At 36.2% G+C, this 25678-nt stretch overlaps 2 protein-coding genes across 5 annotated transcripts in view; one reads left to right on the forward strand and one right to left on the reverse strand.

Annotated features, from left to right (window-relative positions):
- Window positions 1–109: 109 nt before the first annotated feature.
- On the reverse strand, window positions 110–12531 carry LOC142974765 (uncharacterized). The gene is made up of 8 exons (XM_076117269.1): window positions 12354–12531; window positions 5831–6073; window positions 4601–4660; window positions 3510–3603; window positions 3123–3172; window positions 1847–2027; window positions 1205–1322; window positions 110–581 (listed from the first exon to the last, which is right to left on the reverse strand). Exons 1-8 carry the CDS (start codon window positions 12451–12453, stop codon window positions 351–353), a joined length of 1077 nt encoding a protein of 358 aa, XP_075973384.1. The 5' UTR covers window positions 12454–12531; the 3' UTR covers window positions 110–350.
- An 11127-nt stretch (window positions 12532–23658) lies between these two features.
- rho-5 (rhomboid-5) overlaps window positions 23659–25678 on the forward strand; it is a 177218-nt gene continuing 175198 nt past the window's right edge. For all 4 annotated transcript variants that reach the window (XM_076117285.1, XM_076117286.1, XM_076117288.1 and 1 more), the window contains exon 1: window positions 23659–24305. In XM_076117285.1, the coding sequence (XP_075973400.1) occupies window positions 23800–24305 (506 nt within the window). In that variant the 5' untranslated portion in view covers window positions 23659–23799. The remainder of the gene's footprint in view (window positions 24306–25678) is intronic.

The raw sequence follows: 25678 nt of genomic DNA on the forward strand, positions 1-25678 counted from the left end.
CCATATCCATTTAATAGGAAACATACTAACTGTTATCACTATTATGAACTTAGTTGTCGCATTTATAACCGAAGAAGCAAACTGCAACCAATAGTTGTGTGTGCTACTCAAACGAAAATAAATAATTCATAGCAGGATTTTATACGGAAAAAGTGTATGCCCGCGAATCCCGTCGCGTGCATACACTTTTTCCAAAGGTAATTCCAGTGAAATTCGTATGTAAGTACACTTACCTATCTACTACTATTGACGTCGGTTTAGTTATATAAAGTTAAGTTAGTTAAGTCTGTTTAGTAATATACCATAAGTTGGTAAGGATTTCGGAATTTTATTACAAAACAAAAGGTTCTTTACTCGTTTATTACACTATCAATAGAAGCTAAATTAGTAGCAACTTTTCCAAATAAATGTATCCTATAAATACAAGTATATTTCTTATTGCCTTGATTCGTTAGCACTCGAAATAGTAAGCTCTTCCATTCAACATGTTTGTAGGCTAATGGGTAGTATTGTTTCCCTGGGCCGTCGGCGCGATATTGTCCGTCTACGACTTTGATTCGAGTGTTATTTACCAGAATACCCTGTGAATTGAAGTACGAATTACTTTTAGACAGTAATTAATAGGATATGCAAAAAATTTAATAATAGAACTATGTATATAGATACTACAAATGTCTGTGATTAGAACATTTCAGTAATCAGTGGACCCTCAATAGCATAATTTCGATTGCTGTTCAAAGCAAACCTCATTGGGATCCTTCATTACCAATTCGGGCTTACATATTTGATGGCTGCCAACTGTCAGTGCTAATTAGTGTTGAATTGTGGCTTTACCTAAACGCTGCCTAAAATCCTTGTAGATAATTAGATTGGATGTTTCTTTTTAATTGAAGGTACTGACACTAAGAGCTGATTTTCCCATTTAAAATGAATTTATCTTATAGGTATCACTGTAGCAAAGTAAAACCACGTTTCATTAAAGAATTGGACCTTGAGCATTTGATCCGATAGATACTAAGTTGATAGAACAACATGTCAACGAACTCGCAACGTAAAAGCAAACAATACTTAGTTATATCATATACCGAGTATATGGATTTTACAGTATCATTGCTATGTACATGGGTATACTAGTACTGAACGTCTGTTGTTTTAGCGTTCTCGTTCAAAGACATAATCCTAGTTATAATATGATTTTACTAACGTATATTACAAAATGCTTCGGCGCACTCCGAGCCGTATCGGGGTGAATGTGTTCCAGAGTTACGTAACTTATCCGTTGTATTTTCGGTAATCTTATTATTATTTCGCCGTATGAACCACTGGAAATATACACTACAGTAAGTTTCTGAAAATCTTATTTACATAAACATTATGTGATATTACTTTAAGTTGCCAAGCGCAGCAACGCTGCTCTATAAAAGTTGTGTATGGAAAATATAATCTTTTTACTTTGAGCTAACAATACGCGAAGTCGAAGTTTCAAGCCAATAATATTCACCTGGAAGTCATCGTATAACATAACATATCTTTTTTTCACACCAGCTAAGCTTTCGAAATACTTGTACACTTCGTGTTGTAGAAAAGTTACGAAAGTAACAAAGTTGAAATACTTCTAAATAGTCAGGAGCAGGGGTAGTGCCGATACCAGTACTACCACTGCGCCGAGTGTCGTGAGTTCGATTCCTAAACACATGTTGTTGCGATTCGCAGATGGCTTTTTCATGTCTAGTGTCCATTGGAAGTTTAAATAGTACTTCGCTACACAGCTTACAAGTAAGTGAAACAGTAGTCTTTATGAAACGAGCACCATAAATAAAAACAAAGTACCTATTTAAACACTTACATGAAAGGCCAACAGTCCGAGAGAGTAGGCGGTCTGTTCGAAAGTACTATGTTCGGCGGAGCAGCAGCCCGCCACAACGGCACTAAGCCCCATAACGCTACACGACCGCCCCATTCCTTCGTGTCATCGCCCTTTGTAGCTACGGCTCCAGCTATGTACCGTGAATCGTCATGAACTGAAACTGATCAACAACTTTGAGGTTTGGTTACAATAGACTTCAAAGAATTGTTTCCAACTATACGTTTTAGTTTATAGCCCGAGTTTAGTCTAGCAGATAGGTTTATAGACTAAGGCTTCAGTCACGCATAACAGTACTGATTTTCAGCTTGTGAGTAGCCATAGACTTTTTTTCAGTGATTTAGGTAGCTATGGCAATCCAACGGTTCTTTGCACTACTGAAAGAGCTGAGAATTTTTTCAATATTTTGTACTTATTATGACAAAATATGACTATAAAGATATTTTTCAATTATGTATGAGTTTATCCAAGGTATCATAGCGCTCACCAGGTATCTAATCAAAATTCATTGTGATGAAAAGTTGCTTAGATAAAAGAAACTAAACGTAACTCATTTCACCACTGTAATAATAACGCAGACTGCTTTATTAAATTCGCCTAAATATATTAAAAGTTCTTACAAACGCGTTATTGAGTTTGCATTTTGAGATATGTACCACTTCGCACGTAGCGTTCGCGAATAAATTATTGCTATAACTATGCGTACCGACAATAAGAGCGTATTTTCAGTTAAAAGCTAATTTGTGGCAAATTGTTAGCTATTTTGATTCCCTTATTCCATTGGAAAAAAGTAAAATATTCGTTCAAAAGTGCATCTAAAAGAATTTATATCCGCAAACATCCGTAAAGATGATGTTTTAGTAAGAACATTGAGAACTTTTCTAACCCGTAAGAACCTTGAAAAGTGTTTATAGAGTTCTTACGTTAGATTTCTCAATTTCAAAGTCATTGAAACCTATAGAACATTACTCAATACTAGTAATTTCAATGCGGTGAAAATGTATTTATTACGGCAAAAGTTCCAAAAAAATGTTACTACCTACTGCCTATTGGGATTAGCTCCATTCGATTCTTTCCAAACAAATTATTCGATCAAAAATAAATGTACTTACTTAAAGAACGTACCGGCAAATGATCAGTCGCAAACATTTTGCCACTTGAGAACGAAGCTTCAGTAGGCACGTGCTTGGGTGTCAATAAACGTAGTCCTTTACCCGGTACGTCATAAAGTAATTAAAACCGTAATTAAATGTGTTACCTGTCTTCGTTCGCGCCGACAACATCATAGTCCGGGAGCGGAGCGTGTTTCTGTAATCATGTCACCGTTTTTATACTTTGTATGAAATTTTAAGCATTCTTTTATAATATAAGTAGAAAACGGAAAGTTATATTTAGTTATGTCTAAAGTCGCTTAAGGCATTGTTATGCACTAGGTAATCAGTGCAATCAGCAACTAGTTTTCTACGTGAATTGACTTTGATTCTCTAAATAATAGTATTTATTTCCTGCAAAACTAAACCTTCCTATTAAAAGTTACCGTTGTTTGAAGAAGTTAAATAATTTATTACACAAAATATTCCACTCCTAACATCTCTACGATATTTTTATATCGCATCAAAAGCCGAGACATGAAATAAAATATTACCTGAGAGTTAGTTCAGCTTTAGCGAGTTGTTCAGCTAAATATTTCAGTCTATGACAACATTCTTCGCTGACTGAAGTAGGCGTGTCGGAAAAAGCTGGGTCGCAAATAAATTTGATTGTCAGTCTTTTAAAGCTAAGCATGTGTTGTTGATAATAATGTCACATATATAAATCCGCTTTTTGTTAACTATAGACTTCTTAAATATCGGTATGTTTCAGTTAAATATTGGTAACATAAAACGATTATTAGTTATGAGGTGGAAGCTGTTTTGTAAAACCCAGAGATTAAACTTGTTTATAGATCTTTAAAATTACATTACGGAGCTATTTATAAGATTCAAAACCTATATGTCAAAACTAGTAGTACCAAAATTGTGTGCATAATACTTTTGCCGAACCCTATGAACGCTTGACAAAATGAGCTAAAATGTTTGCAATATAATCCGCTAGGATTATCAATATCAGCGCAAACTCACTATACCTAAAATTGTCACAGGCTTACATGTGCGTCCATTGGACATCGGAAACTAGGTCAAAATAGGCTTGGAATATGACACATAAATTGTACAACCTTGTCATATTTTTATATAATAATATCTGCTATAATAAAATGTGAGTATAAGCGCTTAGTTGACATGTTATGTGTGCGTTGACGTCAATTTGAAGTCATTTTGATTATTCGTTAGTCTTGATTAACGAAATGTTAGCTCATTCTTGAACTTGTTATTAGTTAAAATGATAATGACACAGATTTTATACGTTACTGCGACAGATTGTTATTCTGATAATTATGGCGTTTAATAATGTAGCTCTAAACTATTTCATAATATAGACACTTGACTTTGCTCTCATTATGTTTTTTGCCCAGTGAAGATGATCACATTCGTATCTTACGCTATCAAAAAGAGCGTCCTAATTGAAAAGTCCCATAAAACACCCCCCGAAAGGACAGGTTTAAAAAGGTATCATCAAGTATCCAATTACACCTAAAACATCGTATAAATAGCCGAGATTTTGTATGAAAAGATCGGTGTGATTACTAGTAATTGACCTAAATGTCCTAAGGAATACAATTACGTAGGAGGTACTTACATAATGAGATTAACTTCGTCAAGTCCCCTTCAAGGTTCTCCTTCCAAAATGATACTGAAACTAAGTTAATTATCGCTTAGATGCTGCGATACTCATTTTATACACCATACTTATGTACGAACTGAATTAATGCCTTATAATATTGCTGTAATATAGAAATAGAGATGAGGGGCTTACTACTAGGAATTATCTTGTTACGTACTACGTAGATTAGTAGATAACTGAATTGAAGCAATGTAGAGTGTAGACGAGGCTTTGATTTTAGTAGATAATTCTGAGCGCAAGTAACAATATTAATTAACTAGGAAAGTTCCTTAGTTCGTTGCTCTATGTTTTTTAAACCATTTAAATCATATCTCAAAATATGGGTATACAATAGATGTTATATTTGGTATAAAATCCTAGACATATCGCCCATTACTGAAATTTGAGACATAGTTTCGAGTGTATTTATGCTTTATGTAATCGAAAATATCGCGAATATTGTCAAATGCCATTATACTCCATATGTACTCTATATAAGCTTGATCTAGTCTTCAATGTAGGAGAAACGGAAACGAAATTCTAGAAACGGGTACTGTCGACCTTTAATATTGTTATTGTACTTTGGCAGCAAAGTGAGCAAAAGGTTTGAACAAATAACGATATTGTAGTTATTGGCTATCCGTTGTGTACCGTTATTATTATCATGGTATGATTCCTGTAGCATTGTATAGAATGTTCAGATGTGTTTAGTCGAATATTAACGATGTGTTTTGGTCTAAATACGATATAAGGTAATATTATTACGTGATGAGCGCGATGGCAATGAACATAAATTTAAAAAAAATGGTACAGTGTAATTTACAGTAGAAATCAATTACAGTATAGTACAGTAGTAGTTCGGGACTGCATCTGTGGCGCGGTCGGTAGTGTATCCGATCCGTGATTATGAGGTCTCGGGTTCGATTACGGGGTCAGGCATAGTGCTTATTGGCTTTTCCTAATTTGTATTAGAAGATTTCGTAATAGTAGCATAGATATTGGTAACGTGCCTGATAAATAGCAATACGCTCACCCCCTATTACATGAAACTGATATTGTCAATGGCGAAATGACGGTGACCATACACCGCTGCCTTCGGATATAAATCAGACTTGAAAATGTTTTTTTTATGATCATTCACGCAACACAGTATAGTTTAGAATTTGATATTTTCAGGAGAGAAACAAAAACATAGAAATATCTTACCAATCGTTCCAATCGCCAATATCATAATGCCAAGGAAGCAAGCTGCAGTTTTCTTGCAACAATGAGTTTTAACCGGCGTCTGTTTACATCTCCTATTTCTCCTTTTATTGCTGCAGTTGAAGTTTTGTTTGGCGTTATCTTCATACAGATATTCCCAGATGTTTTCACGTAACGGATATGTGGATCGCATCTCCCACTTCGGTGCTGCAACTTGTCTAGATTTCCTTCTTTCGTAAACTTTTCCTGTGAAAACGTAAGGTAAATATGCTACTGTACTTCAAGCAATATGTTTTTATTTGTATAGTTTTGTAGTATTGAAGTTCTTATTGCGACATGGGTGGGTGTGAAGGCAGACATTGAATACTTACAATAAGAATAAGTCTAAAGTTAGTGCTGAAAGTTAGGAATAAATTTATTTCCGAGTCTTAACTAAATGAATTTAGTATTTTTTCTTTATTTTAAAAAGAAAGATAAAGTAAAAAGGAAGAAAGAAACGAACTTGACTCAGGTCTGTTAAAATTCTTTCAGGTACTAGGTAGCCTTACGCAGGTGCCTGGTATTGTTTCCTTACTTATCCTACTAGTCCTCCCTCTCCACAATTTGATTTATATAAAGTATATATTTTGCGTATTTTCACAAAATATTTTATAAACTATTAGAGAGTATGTTATTCAGATACACAACAAAGTGCCCACATTCGTAATCAAAAGTTCGGTTTAATGAAATTCCTTGTAACATAGTTCGAACTCGTGTAAGGGATTGCCTATGTATTTGAGTATAGAGTTTTTATGAATATTTGCGATATATGTATTCAGTATTCTACAGAAGTTTAAAATTAGGAATTATCAACTATCCTAGTAAATAAGGTATATCGAACCGTGGCATTTATTAATTCGTTGATAGCGGACGTTTTATTGCAGACATGTAGTGATCCAGTCGGTTTCATTGCTTATTTTACGATTGCTTCGGTCTAGCCGCAAGGGGGCTAGAGGGTGGGGCTCCTAGTGATGAAGTAAAACCGTATTTTGCACTATCAATACCACCGCCCTTTCAGTAAAACTGTACAAGTCACCGGTTTATAGCCCTAGCGAAATGTACGGTTTTCGTTTAATACGGTTTTCGGAATTGACCGGCGATGTAATGAGCGTAAACATGTGTCCACGTCAATAAATAAGTAGGGCAGTTGTTAGACTGCTACGTTAGGCCGTGTAGGTATTTTTTGTTTATGGGCGCGGAAATTTATTATTAAGGAGTCGAATTACACGTGCTTCAATGTTTAGCGTTACGTAATGACTAGTATGTATGGAAATGGAAGGTGGCTGGCTTGAAATTATATATCTACGTGAGAGTATATTCATTAAGTCTAATTCTGTATTTTCCGACTCAATCAAGGATTATATCATCAAATTATCATCAAAAGAATCAAATTAAATGCAATCTCGTTCAATTCACCGACTTTAAACTGTAACATTTTTATGTGCAATCTAATTAAAGTTGAAATGACTGTAATTAGACAGAGTAGAGCATAATTCGTTTGATATTTAGTGCAAGCTAGCGTCATTACTCTCGCGGGCAGGTGGCGGCATGCTCCAATTGCATTACGCCAATTCGGACCGGCCAAATCTGTTTTTGGATCGCACGGATTATTCTAATATGGACTTAATTAACCAGTAATAGGATTTGCTCAGATGATTTAATGTTTTGACTTCTGATTTTTATGTGTGTATTAAGCCTTAAAAACACCGGGTTGATTGTTCAATATGTATAATGAAATCAGAGTTCCTAGGGCAAAATTAAGAAAAGTGTAGTGCTTTTCTTACAGTTTCTTGCAAAAAAGGTCGAGACTAGTTTAAAATGATTTATTTCTATTGGTGTGATCAACTAACTATTGATTTAAGTAATAGAATAACGACAATTTCCTAAATAATCATCGCACTACAACTATTTGTTTTACAATTATAAGGCTGACCTCGTTTATAACAACTGATATCATACCATTGTTATACTTATTACAAAGTAGATTAAGTAAAAGAAAGGTAGCAAAATACTATTTTTTTCATTAGCATGTAAAGGTGAAGGTGAAATTTAATTACATATGAATAACGGCACGAAAGCGAGTAAGTTCTCTCAGAAATTAGTAATGTAAATCAACAAGATGTAGTATGTTAATGTTCACTTGCAAAAATGTTATTTGCGTGTATAAAACTAATTTACATATGCGCGAACTTATAAAATTACTCGAATTATTGTTACGTAGTTAGTGGGCAACAATTTCTAAAGCTTGCAACATTATTAAGCTGTGCTCTACAATTGCTTGCATGAAATTGTATGGAATGAAAAATAATGTTTAATGGTTTGAAATGAAAGAAAAAATACTCGGAAATTTATTATAAGTGAAACAAACAAGCTAACTTTATTTATACTGAGTACAAGTGGTTTAAAGCGCGACTATTTGTATACAAGAAACACAAATGAATAGTTGCTGCAATGCATGGTTCGTAGTAAAAAAAAGTAATGACACAGCATTTTTCCGTCTGTCTATATTGCATCAAAGAATAAAAAATATGTCGAGTTTAAAAGACTAATACATAATATTACGCAACACATAAAACGTACACACATAAAGGGGTATACGAATCCCCCTTGCTCCAAATTGGACGAACAAAGTAGGGGATGTCGACCCTTATTTGATGTGACAATAGCGCAACGGATGCGGTGGCGGTAGTCAAGTAAATGGGTTTAAAATCTTTCGTATTATAATACTATAGTCTATGCTGTAATGTGAATCTGTATTTTTTTTCGTAAAATAGTACGTAGTAACAATGTGTTTAAAATTTTACTTTGCGTCTCTACATCTCTACAAAATAAAAAAAACATGAAATGCCTGAATAAATATCTCTGCCTTGAGCATTTACTACAAAATCGGCTATAATAAACTTTAACTAACTTTGAAGTTAGTTGTTTCAAAATACAAACGTTGAATTGTCAGATGTAACAATCGTCTGCTTCGGGCATCAGTTTCATTGATATCAATTTACTTTTATAAATAAAATACAAGCACACAAATCTGTCCGGTCGAACAAACAAGTTTCACAAAATATTCGTCAGTTGTTTATTTAAATAAAACGCAAACAAGCCTGGTTGTTGCGCTGACCACGGATGTGAGCCATCACTTTTACTGCAATATAAATCTTGCACATTTTACCTCGCAGTTCTGGCACACACGGGAATACTATTATATCCTGACTTACGACAACGCGAAATACGTCATATGTGATTCCTAAATTCTACTCAAACGACATAATAATTTGGCATAAATAATGACTAATATTGACTTACGAAGGGATGGTTATAATTTGGAAATAAACTATGACAGCAGTATTTTTGACAAACATTATTATCGTCCTAAAAAAACGTTAAATCTTTACACATAATATCCGAAGATACGAGATATAACAAAAGCCACTGCTGAAAGCATTTTTTTGTAACAAGTCCTAATTGAATTTCCCAAGCCCGGTGCATTGTTAATTGGTGAGGCGACTGCATTCCCAATTCACCAAGCTACAGTCAAGTACACAAAGTGTATGTATACAAAGTCCTGGTTCAGAAATTCGACTTACGTTGAATTGTCAGGCACACGTCCCATCGCGTAACTTTGGGGTATAACCGAGCTTGCTTTTACTGCCGTCCAGTTAAAGCACTGTACATATTAGGCGTAATTTCGTTGCTTTGTGGCTTCTGTGAATTCTCATGGCCTTGTGCAATTTTGGCAACCCTGCCAAAGGTGTAAATCCATATTTCTTATTCTGTCTGTGATTCTGAGTAAAGCCTAGGAGCATCGCTGTGTTTTTTAAATCGATATACTTATTCGTGTTAGTTATGAGGATTGTTTTGACGTGGTAATATTTTATGAATGCATATTTTTGTTTGTGTTTTGGATTAGTTAAAACCATATGTACAAAAGAGAGATTAAGTTGGAGCTATCAGAAACTATACATAATGCTACAGTATGTAGGTAAATACTATCCAAAATAATAGTGGTTTTAAAGAATGTTCTCATTGAGTATAAAGCGCTGGGAAAAACGTATTTTATCTATTGTGTTTAATAGAACTTTCACCGTAACAATCGTAGTGCTCTATTAACTAAATCGACAATGCCACGCCGTAGTACTCGAAATGACATGGCAGTTAACATTTCCACGATTCCCAAGGTCAAGATGTAGGAAGTAAAAGCAAATAATCTATGAAAATTCGACTTTAGCTACCATATATAATGTCATTTTCGTAACCTTTTATTAGACTTCATTAACTTCTATCAAAAGTTTTAAGGTAATTTAATGCAACATAAAAGCAATACACTTATTCACTTATATTTGAAAGAAAACTTCGATTTTATCCTAGTACATAGCGATCATTTGTCCGCTATCGACTGCTCATAAAGAAAACTGCCGGAATCGCCTTCAGTCTACCAAACGTTACGTGTCAGTCAAAGGCAAAGGAGTCTGGAATAGCTACACCATTCATAGAAGAGGCTTTAATATTTTTTCGACATGCATACAGAACAGCTAACGACTCTAGATATATGAATGTACTACAAGCAAAAGGAATGTAGCATCGCAGTACGTGACGTTCCCCAGTTTTACCATATTTCCATGGAAAAAGGCGTTCTTTATGTTGTACAGGTCTGGGCTTACCATAGTCCGCCATAACGATAAGAACTAAATATTTGTGGGTTTAACCCTTAAACCTTTTGTACTACAATATACGGTTACGTATGACGTTATATTATATGACTCGTTTAAGCTCGACACATTTCCTATTCGCGGAATAACGTACAAACGTAGCTACGTAAAAACAATACGCTCTTTTTGCGTTTGATGTTTTGTGCTGACCTAAATTCATAGAGAAATTGAACTAATTCCATAGGGACGTATTTGGTGACAAATCATAAACTCGATTTTTTATATGAATATACATTCACATATTTATATAAGTAATTTTTAACAATTTATTTTGTTGTTTAATTGGATACGTAACGAAGTTACTGGCACCGAGTTTAAATAGATTGTTCTGTATAACAATAATATTAATTTAAAACTAATTACATAAAATTTGTGGTACGAACCTTCTGTTCATGATACGAAATTTACTCAAAAAATATTTTATTAATAACGAGTTTATAACATCCATGACTTAACCGTGAAAGCTTAATACAATTTTTCATTACATTGTAATATTTCAAAGCAACAACAACTTACTGTTATAACAATGACATCAATACAAAATGACATAGATTCACAAAATAATTTTACACTATTTTATTATGAATGTTGCTTTATATTCATAAAATAATGCATGTTTTGACGCGCCAAGCAAAAACACGAAGCCAGCGAAAATATCTCTGGTATTTTATTTTTAACTAGTTTTTGTTGTGGCTCTGCCTGTGTCGACGGAGCGGTTAAGACTTTTTGTTGGTGCTTATCCCGAATGCACTGTGCATACCAAATGAGCGTGACAGACATGCGTAAGAAAAATGCTGAAAAAATGTTCAGTTTATAAATATATTGTCACGGGATCATTCATAACTTTTGAACATTACACATAATTATATATACCTATACATATACGTACGAAGTAGACTAGAGAAGTTGTTCGTAGCCTGTACTTTGTACTCATACATAGGTACAAAGCATGATTTGAATGACGAACTCTTATGTTCGATTTATAAATTAGCCTCCGATGTTGAGATCATTGCCAAACTTCTTCGAGAAAAAATATTAATTTAAAACGTATTACCAATAATTTTGTACAAGGAGCCGTACACACCTCGTTCTAAAAATCACAAATAACATTATTTTCATCAAATTGCGAAACAAATAGCCTAAATATGTATATCAATATGATTGATTTAAATACTACTAATGAAATGTTTCCAAACGCGCTATCTTCGTTATAAATAAAATGAAAAAACATACTATTTTTCCATAAATAAAGCGATACGAACAGAAAAATTACATTATATTAAGTACATATGTAATAACGATTATAATTTCCCATCTTATTTCATAACATCTACGCGTGCCCTTGTGGGCTTTTCAACTTATTTATAATTTACTTATTTACCCAATGTCAGTCTAGCAGCCAGTATTTCTATGTAAGACTTATGTTACTTGTTCAAGACAATTTGTCTGAATTCTGAATTATTCATAAAACCACTGTCTTGTTTTAAAATATGAGCTTGTGTGCAAACATTTTATATTTTGCCTAGTTTTCAACACTGTTACACGAGAATAGGCAGAATAGAGGAATGGCATGGGTTCGTCATATGAATAAAAAAAAATGTAGATCCGCGTTCGAATTTTAAAAAAGCCCAATCGATACAATTTTGAATCCTTTTTATTTCAATAATAAAATTTAAATCATTACGTGTAATTAAGTTGGAATTATTCATGTTAGGTATACCTATAGATAGATATTTCTTGACGAATAAAAATTTGTAAATTAATTTTGGTAAAAATCTCACCTGATGAGCACCATGGTGGAATTATGTTGTTTTGTGTTACGTCACTGCTGTTAAAGCTTTCACATGCTTTTTTGTAGGCACTTCTTGTTATAATTACCATTTATACGTATTGAATTGGGTAATAGAAATTAATAATGATGTAAATAAATATTTACGTCGTTTAAGTCTTGTTGCGTGACCAACCAGTTATGGTTTTATACATGTGACGTGACATTAATTTCCCGCCAATGTTTGTTTAAATAAAAGCACCACAGATTAAAAAAGACATCCTATGAAGTTATGGGTTTTATCTTTTATTAAAACCTGCGCATAGTACAAATCGGTTAATATAATTTAGTTATTGAAAAAAATTGCAGCATTTTAATTTTGATAAAATGAACTTAAAACTCCAAAATTCTAAGTTTTTGTATTTCAAGTTGGATATTACGAATTATAACAGTCGTACAGAATACTTTCATTACTGGCTTGTTCTAAAAATGAAGCGACCTGACCTTTGTACCGTTGCTTTGAATTACACAGAGATAATTATTTGTCCTCGCATATTAAAACTTGAAATTCAAATTTCATGGGCGAGGTTTTAAACCAACCGAAATGTTTGAAGCGGAACAGTTTGTGAGCTATGTTCGTGCTATTCGTAGTTGTTAGTGTTTTGTCGCGGGCTGGTGCTCAAGACCAGGCCTTGAGTACGGCGACGCCTTCTCATTCACCACCTTTGCCGTTTATGGATTTATTCACGGGTGCATCAAATTTATATTCGGAACCTATACGCAAGACATATTCCGATCCACCGTACTACGTGTCATGCCCGAAGACAGACACGCTTTCATCCCTCGCAAACATTCTCGGAAGCGCCGCCAAAATTATGATGTCAGCAGCAGTTATAGGATTCCTCAAACTGATCGTGGGAAAAATGCTGTTACTGCCAGTCGTGCTTATGTTATTCGTGAAGTTGGGACTAAAGGCGTTCTTACTCTGGCCGATGATATCGAAAATGATAAAATACTTCAAAAAGAAAAAGAGAAAAGGTCATAAATCTAGAATGATTACTGATTGCTCACAAAGGATCGCATGTGTGATACAAAGGTCTTCAAACAGCAGTTGGGGTAGTTATATAGGGGCGACTGCTACATTTTTCCTAATCGATGACCTCAAAGAAGACGGTTCTATTGCCAAAAGTATGTTAAGTATTTTAGCTGACGACGATATAGCACAGTGTATGTCTTTAGACTGTAGTTCCGGAATCGATATTAGCTGACATCTTAATGTTTACTAACATTCAAGTATGTGGGACAATGCAGTTGCTTCACTCATATCGCGACCCAGATATTTTACGTGTAAAGCAGAATGCTTGCTTGCATATTGATGTATTATTTATTTATAAGTAACAAGTAAGAGTGACATATTTGTTTAATTACTTAGTCACCATGAGTCAAGTGTGTGTTATATTACTCGTGTTAATTAAGTTTATATTTGTTCATGGATATCCCGGGGAGAGTGTTATGTTACTGCCACCTTTCGAGGTACGGACTTCGGACAGATATTCTTATAGCCCGCAGTCTCAAGCAATTAGGGATCCTTACCGCCAACGGGAACTACTACATACGAACGTGGGTCACGAATCTCAGCAGTCGCCAATGGCAAGGAACAGCGATGACATCACAGTTAACGACTTCATCGAAGCTTTGAATGAAATGTCAACTCCTCATCAAATTGAAGAGGTGTCCCCACAGTTCCGGACAGCTGCCAACATAGATCGAGAAAGCAATGATTCAGCTTACCGTCCGTATCCTGGGCCGTATCCACGGCCTAGTGCCTCAACATATGGACCCTCTACAAGCTACGGGTCTTCGCCAGCCTACGGACCAGCTCCAAGCTATCATCGTTCATCTCCCGCGGTTCTACCTCCAGTGCCCGAACTACCAAAATTGCCACTGCTGAAACCTGACCTTACATCCCTTATGAAACCTACCACAACAAAAGTAGCTGGTAAATCGAGTGGTTTGTTAGGATTATTACTACCACTGTTCTCGTCAGGTGGCCTACAAATGGGCGGGCTAAAAGACCTCGTTATAGACGGGATAATCAGGCCGTTTTTATCCGCTAAAGGCGGCTTAAAATCTCTGATTAGTAAACTTTCAATTCCTATAGTGTCGTTAATTTTAATAAATGTTGAAGTGTTGTTAACTGTTTGGTGGCTCTGGGAGGAATGCCCAGTTGAAAAGCCCCCTGTACCAAGTTATTCATATCCTAAGCCGGCTTATAACTCCAATAACTACAATTCATACAGATAAGTAATCGTTTATTGCAGACATTATCCCAGTTATTTACATTTTTTATAGATTTTCAATAGGATCATAGCTGTGTAATGTGTATAATGTATTTACTTTTTATTATTTATTTTATTGTAATATATTAATGTAAGACTGAAATTAAAAATAAATTGTGTAAAATTTTCGTGACATTGCTGTTCTTATTTCAAACTCCTTGTTCGATTCTCAATTAGAATGTTTCCTACAAAGCTAATAGGAAGTTAGCAATTTGCTTAATTTCGTTAATGTTTTGCTATTTATTGTTTGATAGTTTGTAATACATCCAATTAAAAAAGGTTACGTTACAAAAAAAATATTGAGTCAGGCCATTTAGCTCAAAAAAATCTAAGAGATGCCAAATGGTGATAAAAAAGTAAACAAATAAAAATAAAACTTAATGGCATCCTTCCATTTTTTCGTGCGTAAGCGGCCAGTATTTTTTAAAATGATTAAATAAAAAAGTAAAAGAAAGTAAATAATTGTGCAGTACCTAATCAATACTTTTTTTGTTGGACTTTTTAAACAGTGGTAGAAATACGCTGTAAAATAATAAAATTATAGATTTGAATTCTAGTTATCCGGATTTGTTTTAGGCAGTCTCAAATTCGAACTTTCTTGTAAACCGAAGTTTCTATAAATACGTAATAATTTTATGTGTGATTTTATCCCAACTATTACATTCTTATATTACTGTTTTTGGCTATAAAATGCCATTGTCTTAGGTATCAAATGTTGTACCTACTTATTAGGTCTCAGGTGTCTGAAATCGTTACGTTTGGCCCTATTATCCCTAATTGGGTGTCGGACTAAGTAATCGGAGAAACGGAGACGTAAGAGTAAGTATTCTTAAAGAAGTTTATCCACAATTATTTGTCAAGTAATAAATATAATACGACAAACCTACTTGCTGGTAAGACCTGCATAGATAGTCGCTTAGAAATAAATTCGCCCTTAGTGCTGCCTAGAGCATTTTAACTCTCGCCTGTCATAATAACTTTCATAACTGCATTTCGTTCTTCCAAACTCGACATGAAAAAGAATGGCATCGAAAAAACTGAGTTAAACGTTTAATATCGTTAAATCTGAAGAGTAACCAGTTTACGTGCGAGCTCGTTTGCGCCTCCCACGTTCATTAATGTCATCTAATTGTCCCGACGATTGTTTATTCCTTATATTTTTCGTTGCTATTGGTTTTAGGTACTGCTAGAGGACATTGTCTTTAAGCAATAAAATTATAGCCTTGAAGAGATAAAATGTGTTCGATTTTCGTAAAATGTTTGTAACATGTCCGTTTTTTCCCTTGGAAATTTTAAGAATGTTGCATCCAACAATCTTAAAATTTTCTTATCATATATTTATTATTAAAGTGGAGAGAAAAAATTAACAGAAAATCTCGGTGTATGTTTTATTTTTCTGCTTCACCCATTGGGAATAATAAATAAGAGAAATCAATCGCATTTTCTTTTACACATTTTTGTGATGCAAGAACAAAAATGTGAAGAAGGGCGAAAGAAATCAAAATCTCCGTTTAAACTTGAAAATTTATTGACTTAAAAAGATTTAGGCGAAAAACAAGAACAAATTAAAAGAAAATTAATACGATTAAAATGACTTTGATAATCTTTGGAAGGTACAAGATAACAAAGATTGAAAACAAAGTTAGTTTTGCGCCTCGTAAATCAATCATGGTGGGGAATTCTAATTGCGCAACTTCGACTTACACTTGACCCATTTTTAGTTTGAAAGCATTCTCTGACGCCATGATGTGAGAGGTTTGCTCATTCTAAATCCAAAATGGAATGTTAGTGTACCATCAAAAGGTTTGGCATATAATAAGGAATGGCAAAACATTGGAAAAGTTTTTTCAGATTTTCAAATGATTCATGAGAATTTCTGTTAATTTTATTTATTATATATTTTATTTTATTGTGACTGGCTTATCGCTGGGTTAAGATCTATTTATACAAACTTTGGAAACATTTTAATACTAAATTATCGTAAAGTCAGGAAACAAAACTCCGTAACCCTTTTTCCTATTTCCAGGAATTGTTCTAAAGACAACTTTAGTCAGTAGTTCTAAGAAACGCCAAGAATAGTTTGTAAGGTTGCGGTGATAGAGGATAAAGATTTTCTTTTTAAAAGCTCAGGTTTTTTCATAAAGCCACAAACTTATTTACAACGTTTTATTCCAAGATGTTTTCCATCGTATCTAAAGTAATCAGAATAAATGTAGGCGATATTTAACGAATCATCCGGTGTTTAGGCACGAAGCGAAAGCATGAGCCAATCACGATTATTACGCACGAATTATGGCCAATAGCCGTCAGCTTTGTGGGAACGTTGATTTTCTATCAGATTTAAGAGCTAGCGCACATTCGAGCTTTATCGACAATACTACAACGGTTTCACCCTAAATGGGGTTGCGTCTCAAGCTTCAATTGATAAATAACTCAACTAAATTAATTGTAAACAGATATACAGAACAATACACAGCGATTGTTGGGCTTCTTGAATATTTTATTTATATCGAATGTCAGACGTTCCTTCGACTTTTGAAACAAAACAATATGGATAATGTTTGTCTAGGATCTGTTTCAAAGTTACGTAAAACTCCAAGTTAGTTATATAATGTGTTTTCGGGCGGCGTCTATAAGAACAAACAAATCTAATTACACGTGTTGAGAGATATAACTTTATTGATTTTATGGACACCTCATTTACTTAATGGTAATGTTTTCAATGCGATTTTTGTAAACATTTAAGTAGGTGTTATACCAAAAGCTACTTATCAAACAGGTACATTTTTAATATGGATGTTGGTTGACAAATTGAGGCATTACAAAGCCTTAACTCTATTCGATCTAATTTATAACGCATAGATAAATTGTAACTTTTGAACTTTGTCACGATAAAAGTCTTAAGGCATAATCTTGGTAGCAACAAGGTCACGAGAGGTCAAAAGTAGGTCGAGATGTTTCCAGAAAAGGATAGTCCGGAAGTGCTTGAGATCGAACTTGACGAAAATGTGGCGTAAAATGGCGGATTTTTAACGTCCCGCGTCATAAGCGAGGGATACCGATGAGAAGGAAGCAAGATGGTGTAGGATTTTTAAAAGGATTTGTCGCATGACGCTCGGAATAGAGATGATATTTATTGGCGTTTCCTTCGCCTTCTTTATTTGAACATTTTGCTTTTAGTTTGAAATACTTTTAGTTATCACGTAGGTACTTCTCTAAATCGAAAATTGAACAAGTGGAAATTGAAGTGAACTTTATTTATTATAGGGAATATTTTATTGCTTTACAATAAAATTTGCTGCACTTAAATTACTTAATTACGACGTCATTACTTACTGTAATAGTTCTTATTATAAATTTAATTCTTTTTGAGTAAGTACATTAACGGAGCAAATTACTACCCCATTTTGCCTCGGGCAAAATTAAGATCCAGTATTGAAATATCAATATATAAGTCATACATACATACATGCATAAAATCACGCCTTCTTCCGGGGTAGGCAGAGCCCTGAAAACGTCACTTGGTATTCTTTCAATCTTTCTAATATAACTTATGTGAAACATAAACCTTTATACAAATTTGACATTTAAGTGAAAGTATTATCATTTACCTACCATATACTGTGGTAACATCTGCAGTAAAGATAAATAATATTGCTTTGTCGTACTCCGACGGATCTTCACACAATCGTTGAATGAGTGCCAACGAAAAGTACTAAGTAAATATTGACATTTAAAGATTTTTTCAAGAATTACTCTGTGCAAATGATTTATTAGCTTACTTGAGGTTTTGTTGCTATTTGTATTCGCTAAATGTGCATCATAAATCTTTTAGTAGTAAAACAAATGAAGTAAGTTAAAAAATACCAGGCAATTATTTAAAAAAATAACTTTATAGACTCGTCTACGACCTCCTGTAATATAAGTTATGATTAAAATTACGTATTGTTTATGCCCAGTTGTTATAATACTAAAGTTGCTAGTCTTTATTGATTCGTGTTAAGTATTTAATTAATTACTAGATTTTATGCAACTATTGACTTTCGACAAATTATGTATAGAAAACCGATCAGCGCCCCTAGCGCATTTTCTAAGAACTGTTTCTTCAAGTAATTGAAATGTTAAATGCTCACCAGTCGAAAGTAATCTATACTAATCTATACTTATATTATAAAACTGAAGAGTTTGTTTGTTTGTTTGTTTGAACGCGCTAATCTCAGGAAGGTCCAATTTGAAAAATTCTTTCAGTGTTAGATAGTCCAGTTATCGAGGAAGGCTATAGGCTATATATCATCACGCTACGACCAATAGGAGCAGAGTACCAGCAAAAAATGTTACAAAACGAGGAAAAATTTCTCCCATTCTCTCCAATGTGACGCAAGCGAAGTTGCGCGGGTCAGCTAGTAACTGTAGAAAATTGCGCTACCGTTGCTTTTCCATAGAAAATAATATATAAACCGTTTCACTAGAAACTCACAACAAAGACAAGAAATTAAAATAATATGACGTATTGATTTCCGTAAGTAGTAGCACAATACTGAACAGCAACTCAAATGCACGTATGACGTATACCTCCTTTACCTCCTTATTATGGGTTGCGTGCTTAAGCCCATTTAACCAGCCATGGGGATTCTCGTTTTCCCATTGTTTTTGTTCGAACAATAAAGTATCCTGCGCTACGGAATTATCCGATAAATTTTCGATCATCATCGATGTCGTCAAGTACTCTTTCAAGAAAGATTGGGTCGTTATTTTATTTTATAAGGACCATATCGCGTTCGTGGAATTTTAGTAGAATGTGTATTTATGAAGATGGTGTTCTTGAAATTGTGCTTTTTGGCTCGTAGTTGAGTTTCTTTGTGATATGATGGCAATCTGTACATACACATTGTTGAAACAAGCGATTGATATAACACGACTTTATTTATTACAGTAATGAATTGAATGCGCCAACTCTCAGAACATGTTAACTTACATTAGAAAAATTAAGATCCACACTCGTGTCACTTAATTTATCCACAAATCACTCCAATACACTTGAAACGTGTTATTGATAAGTTAATAAAATACTCCAAGCACATTACAAGGTTCGAAACTTTGCAGTCCTCTTAAAAATGAGACAAAAATACTCCATAATATAAGTTTATGCCTAGTTGTTATAATATTAAAGTTGCCGTTGCGTACTTAGTCTATATTCATTCGTGTATTTGTTAAGTATTTAATTAATTACTAAATTTCCTGCAACTATCAACTTTTGACAAATTATGTATAAAAAATCTCTATACTTTTTATCAAAATTCTAAAAAGAAGTATTTATACATCTTCATAAATTGTAAAGTGAAACGATGTCCTTAAACTGAGCTAACTGACACAGCACACAGTTTGTAAGAGCTTGTAGCCATCTAGTGCAAGTGACAGCCAATTAAGGGAAATAGGTCATTTTGGCGGTGCACGGTGACACAACTGACACACCAAAGTGTATTTACTTATGTACGCGGGATCTAGAGCCATGTACCAGTTCTTGAGGTGGTACATGATAGTGAGTATGACAATGTAGAGATCTAAGGAAGTGAGGTTTGCGTCAGGTTAATTAATATATCTGTCGGTACAAACTGTAGCGCCATTCTCTACATTCAGTACTAATGGGTATCGATAATTTGATGTTTAAAATGTACTAAACAACTTACGGCATCCGCTAGAAGCGCTAATCAGGTTTTCATACAACATTTCTCGGTAGTAGGCTAGCTCGGTTAGGTGGCTAGGTAGGTTGTCAATAGTTAATAGTAGTAGGAAATCACTAATCTGGAAATGATATGATGTCGTTTTCAGCTCTTCTAGACGGGCTTAAAAGCTTTATTTTACAAAATAGACATAAGAGAATCGTGACAACATCAAGATTATCCTGTTGCTGTTAATCTTTAAAAATAATAAAAGTTAACAAACGTACATATATATTGTTATGAGTCAAAATAAATAAGTAAAAAGCATACATTTTATGTGGCTAGGTGTTTTGAGGCTTTAAAGTTTGATTGTTTTTGATCCAAAGCTGATTTTGCATTACCACTTTCTTACTTCAATGAACACAACATGCAATGTAATCTCACGTAGTTTTGTTTACAGTGATAGGACTCGAATGATATGATCTGTTTAAGATACGATCCGTTTCGGAGATGAGATTGGAAATAGGCACGCTGACATCGAAGTTGCGCTATTGAGGTCCTAGATTTAAAATCTAGATCAGGTAGAAGCGGGCTTTACTCGTAGATATCAAGACTTGCTTCTTTTATTATGTCTGTCGATGGATATTTGTTGTAATAAATAATATGAATTTTAAATTTTAAAGAAAAAATATTTTCTAGACTTATAAGCAGATTTTGAGGTGTGAAAGTGTTTAGTGCTTTCTTGGAATTGGTGGCTAGCCAATGTCATCCAATCATCTCCATGCTACTACCATTATACGGATTAAAGTACTCAGTGTATTTCAAGTATGATCTACCAAAAGATGTTTCAGGTTTTTACGATGTAAAGTTCGTCATGACACAAGATCCGTTCTTATATAATACACGTACGACAAACGCAAATGAGATGTGCAAGTACCGTGGTTTACCTCCATGGCAAAAAGTTTTGCTTTTATGTAAATTGCTGGAACAAACCTCTATCATAAAACACGACGTTGCTCCGCGAACTCAACGCAGTAATAATTTAATGACGGACGGCACTCCATCCCGAAAGTTCCATCGTTATTCGAACAAGCTACTCTTAATTTGACCTGCGTAACAGCAACAATTGACAACTGGTAGATGCATTACGTGACTAGAATACATTCCATTTGCTACGGCCTTCGAGTAACTCACTTAGGTCTTGCGTACTTAATTTCTTCGGAAGGTTTATTTCAACGGCCGTCGATCCGAATGGAATGACGATCTTGCATATCGATTGGTGTTAAGTAACACTGCTGCGGTCAGTGCGTCGAGATATACATTTTACTGGAAATGAGATTGAGATTAAAAACGTAGCGCTTAATATGATGGTGATTGCTGGTACAGATAGTCCTATTTTTGCGAATGAGGAGATCTGTGTCGCTTTTGCAATAATGTCATGTTATAAATAGCACTGGAGATCGGTTAAATATTAAAAGAGGTGCCTTAATTACCCAACCAGTATGCGACTGCGAACCACAAAGGCCTGGATTTGATCCCTGATTCGGAAATACTGTAGCCTAGAATTATTATAGCGTTCAGATAAGCCAAAGCCCTTTTGAATTCGAAAGTCATGTTTAGTAAATATAACTTGAATGATTCGTCCCAGTGCTGCAGTGCACTGAGCGTGCAATCTTTTAGTAAAGATACCCTAGAAGCCGCAATACACTTAGAAACAATGAGACTAAGGAGAAGATTTGAAAGGTACGTGTCTCATTTCACTTCGATGTCAATTCTGCGATGTCTGTTATCCTTAACGTATGTTGAATAAAACATATCCCGTTTGCATGACAAGTGTAGACGTTGTGTGTGCAAAACGTCGTATGTGATGTTTCCTTTTAGCACCTGTAGTATATTTTTCGTAAAAGTAGCGGTCAACATAGGATATCCACTTTATCATACATAGCTCAACGAATGCAAAATTCTTCTGCAAATGTACGTACCACTAAGCGGACACCCATATAGCGAATAAAAAACGTCAGAAACAAACATAGAATAATAATGTTTTAGTCAGCTCTTTGTTTTTAGCTGCATTGTTGCTTATATGGTCGATTCCATAGTAATATTACCTAAGTAAAAGTTCATTGAATACGTAATCAACGGCACTTTTCATAAATATGCGACGCATTCTCTCAATCTACTCTTGCAATAATCGAACCGTTCTACTTACATAAAATTGGGTCAATATTCGCGTATAAACAGAGAGGGAGCGCGAAAAGTTTATCCTAAAACAGTAATGTCACCAAATAGGTTCTTAACCTATTTTGCTAGTGGTTCTACAGTTTCAGAAGATGGGAGCTCCAGTTTGTACCCATTCAATAACGATTTAAAAAAAAAAACAAAGCTTACAGTCATGTAAGCAAAACCTGCATTCTAAAAGTACCATTAGATAATTCAGACCCTTTACATGAAATGACATGAATGTATCAGTATTTTGGCTCCAAAAGAGAGCTAAGTCTTTGTTATTCCAACATGTATGAACAAACATAATGATACAGAAGGTTTGCTTTTTATGCCCTTCAAACGTAAATCGTGTAGGTCATTTAGATGTAAGCACTCTGAAAACGAACGTTCTTTTTTACGAGTCACGAGCTTACTTCCAAATTGGAAATCGGGGTTATTTCAATAAAATCGGATCAAATTAAGGTTTTGTGTGAACAGGATACTGGAAATAAAAGTAGGCTAGAGGAGACGGTCGTTTGCGATCGAGTGTTTGTGTCTGTGCGGAGTGAAGTGCGCGGCGAGTGAGCGGCGCGGCGAGAGTGCGCGGCGGCGCACGGCGTCGATAGCGCACCGGCCTGACGTCGCCGCGGGCCGGCGCACTCCGCACTCCGCCACCCTCCGCGCCCCGCGACCACGAGCGACGACGCACGTCACACTCGACACCCGCGACACCCTCGCCACCCTCGGCGAGCCGAGCCGAACACCGCGGCACGCGCGTCTACGACACCCTAGTGACTGTTTACTGTGAAACACCACCAGACATACCATAGGAACTACCCAGTGCCACGGTCTCTTCATTCTTCTGTGCTGGTGAAAACAAACACATCACAGAGCATTAGCGCAGGCGCGCCGCTAGCGGACATCATGAGAGCGGCCATCTTGGCCGAGGACGCACTTTCGCCTCGCCCCAGCTTCGAAGTTCGTTTTGAAAGCTCCATATAAGCTTAAGAGGACGAGCGATGCGTCGTGGCCTGGGCTCCGCGACGTGCGCCCTCTGAGGCCGCACCGCGCCGCTATCGATCCGGTAGCGTCATGGCGCCCGCGGAGTGAATGCGGACATCGGGACAGCGCCGCAGCCTCCGTCAGCTCGCGGAGCGCCCGCCCAGTGATAGTGCTAGAGTGGTCGCGCGGCATGTGAGACAGAGTGTCGGCGTGGTTGGGAGGGCGCGCGGGCGGCGGCGGGCCCTGACCGCGCGCCATGGGCGAGGAGTACGCGCGCTCCCCGTGCGAGCGCTTCCCGGCGACGGGCGCGTTCAGCGTGGCGCCGCCGGAGCGGCTCAGCCCGCCGCCGCCCGCGCCGCTGCCGGATCGGTTCTCGGCGTCCCCGCGGCGGGTGCGCCGCTGTGCCGAAGCGGAGCGCGCGCGGCGGCCGCGGTATGTGCCCCCGGCGGCGCACGTGCCCGTGGAGCGGTATGTCCCGCGGCCTCCGGCGCCGTTGCGCCCGCCGCCGCCGGTCTATTGTGGGCTGGCGTGCAGGCCACCGCCACCAGCGCCGCGCAAGTGTTGCGGGCCCGCCTGCCGCGAAGACATCGCTGGTTCGCCGCCACCGTCGCGCTATGTGGAGTACGTGGGAGCGGCGGCCGCGCGGAGGCTTGCGTGCACGCCACCACCGCCGCCGCCGCCCGCGCTCCAGCTGCCATGCGAGCCACAGGAGCCACCGTGTTGCGTACAGGCTCGCAGAAGACCGCAACCTCCACATGATTGGTAAGTACTTAAATCTTTGTTTATATCCACGATTCCATTTCCAAGGGCAAACAGAAAATCATTAGGAAAAATATTTTGTAAAGGGTCATAACTTTTAAACTCTCGCGTTGCATGTTTAATGTATAATAGAATACGGGAATTAACGCGAACACGCATTTTACCTTAAAATGCCTAACGTTTCGGCGCAGGTTGCACTCGCCGTGGTCCCAGGCAGACTGACCACTGGGACCACGGCGAGTGCAACCTGCGCCGAAACGTTAGGCATTTTAAGGTAAAATGCGTGTTCGCGTTAATTCCCGTATTCTATTATACATTTTGTAAAGGGTGTTTTGTTTTGGTCTGATGATGGTAATCAACATCACATCTGAAGACTCCTGTTGACGTACTAGTTATCGTATTTTTCCATAATATACAATAACGCACACATCAAGTGTCAGTAGTCAGTACGTAACGTTAACTGCTCGATAAATTCTACTGCGTAATACGTAGATGTAGGAGTAAGTGGCGGCATACAAAAGCATTTTTAATAATTCGGCGATGATAGCGAAAGCCGAGCCGTTATAATTGGTTAATATTTTGCGGATGATACCGATAACGTGTGATTGATGAGCGGTTGGCTAACGATCGTCGCATTCGTGTGCGACTCACAACATGTACGTACTGATTAGATTCTGCCCAACATCCATTTCACACAGTATTGATGGAATACTTTAGAACGACGACAAACCGAAATGTTTTATACCAAATTGTTGGCACTTAAATTGAGGTAGTAAAATACAATCAGAGCATTAACTGACCGCTATTTTCCGATGTTCTATAGAGAAATGCAAAATGATTTTAGTCTGCATTAAGCTTTTGGAATTGTACCAAAATTGGTTTGTGTCCTACATAGGATTGTTTTACATTATTGCATTGTAAATTGTACTCACTTTAATAGTGATTATAAAGTTGACTTTTGTGATCAAATAGTTCATAAACAATGGTTTTCGGTGACACAAATCATAAAGTTCCAAAGCTTATCATGATTTTGATTGCTACGAATAGGTAATTATTATATATGCAGTGAATAACGTATCTCTACATTATTTACTATAAAAAAATGTTTGTGGCTTTGTGGTATAAAAAGACTTGTACATGGATACGATATGATTGTTATTGTGACTAAAAGAGAAGTTTTTTGTGATAATATAGTTTTAATTATTAAGAAGCGCCCATCTATTGATTTAGTCAAGTTCACGACTTTTGACGCCCGCCCTCAACTATTAACAACTTTAAAAGCATTTAGTTACTTTGTTATTTCGTCGCCCGCGCCGTCGAAAAGACTCGAACGTAAAAAAACAAGTTTTTTATTAACTTTATAGAATGTAAGTTCA

This window comes from Anticarsia gemmatalis, chromosome 8 (assembly GCF_050436995.1).
Source record: "Anticarsia gemmatalis isolate Benzon Research Colony breed Stoneville strain chromosome 8, ilAntGemm2 primary, whole genome shotgun sequence".
Lineage (NCBI taxonomy): Eukaryota > Metazoa > Arthropoda > Insecta > Lepidoptera > Erebidae > Anticarsia > Anticarsia gemmatalis.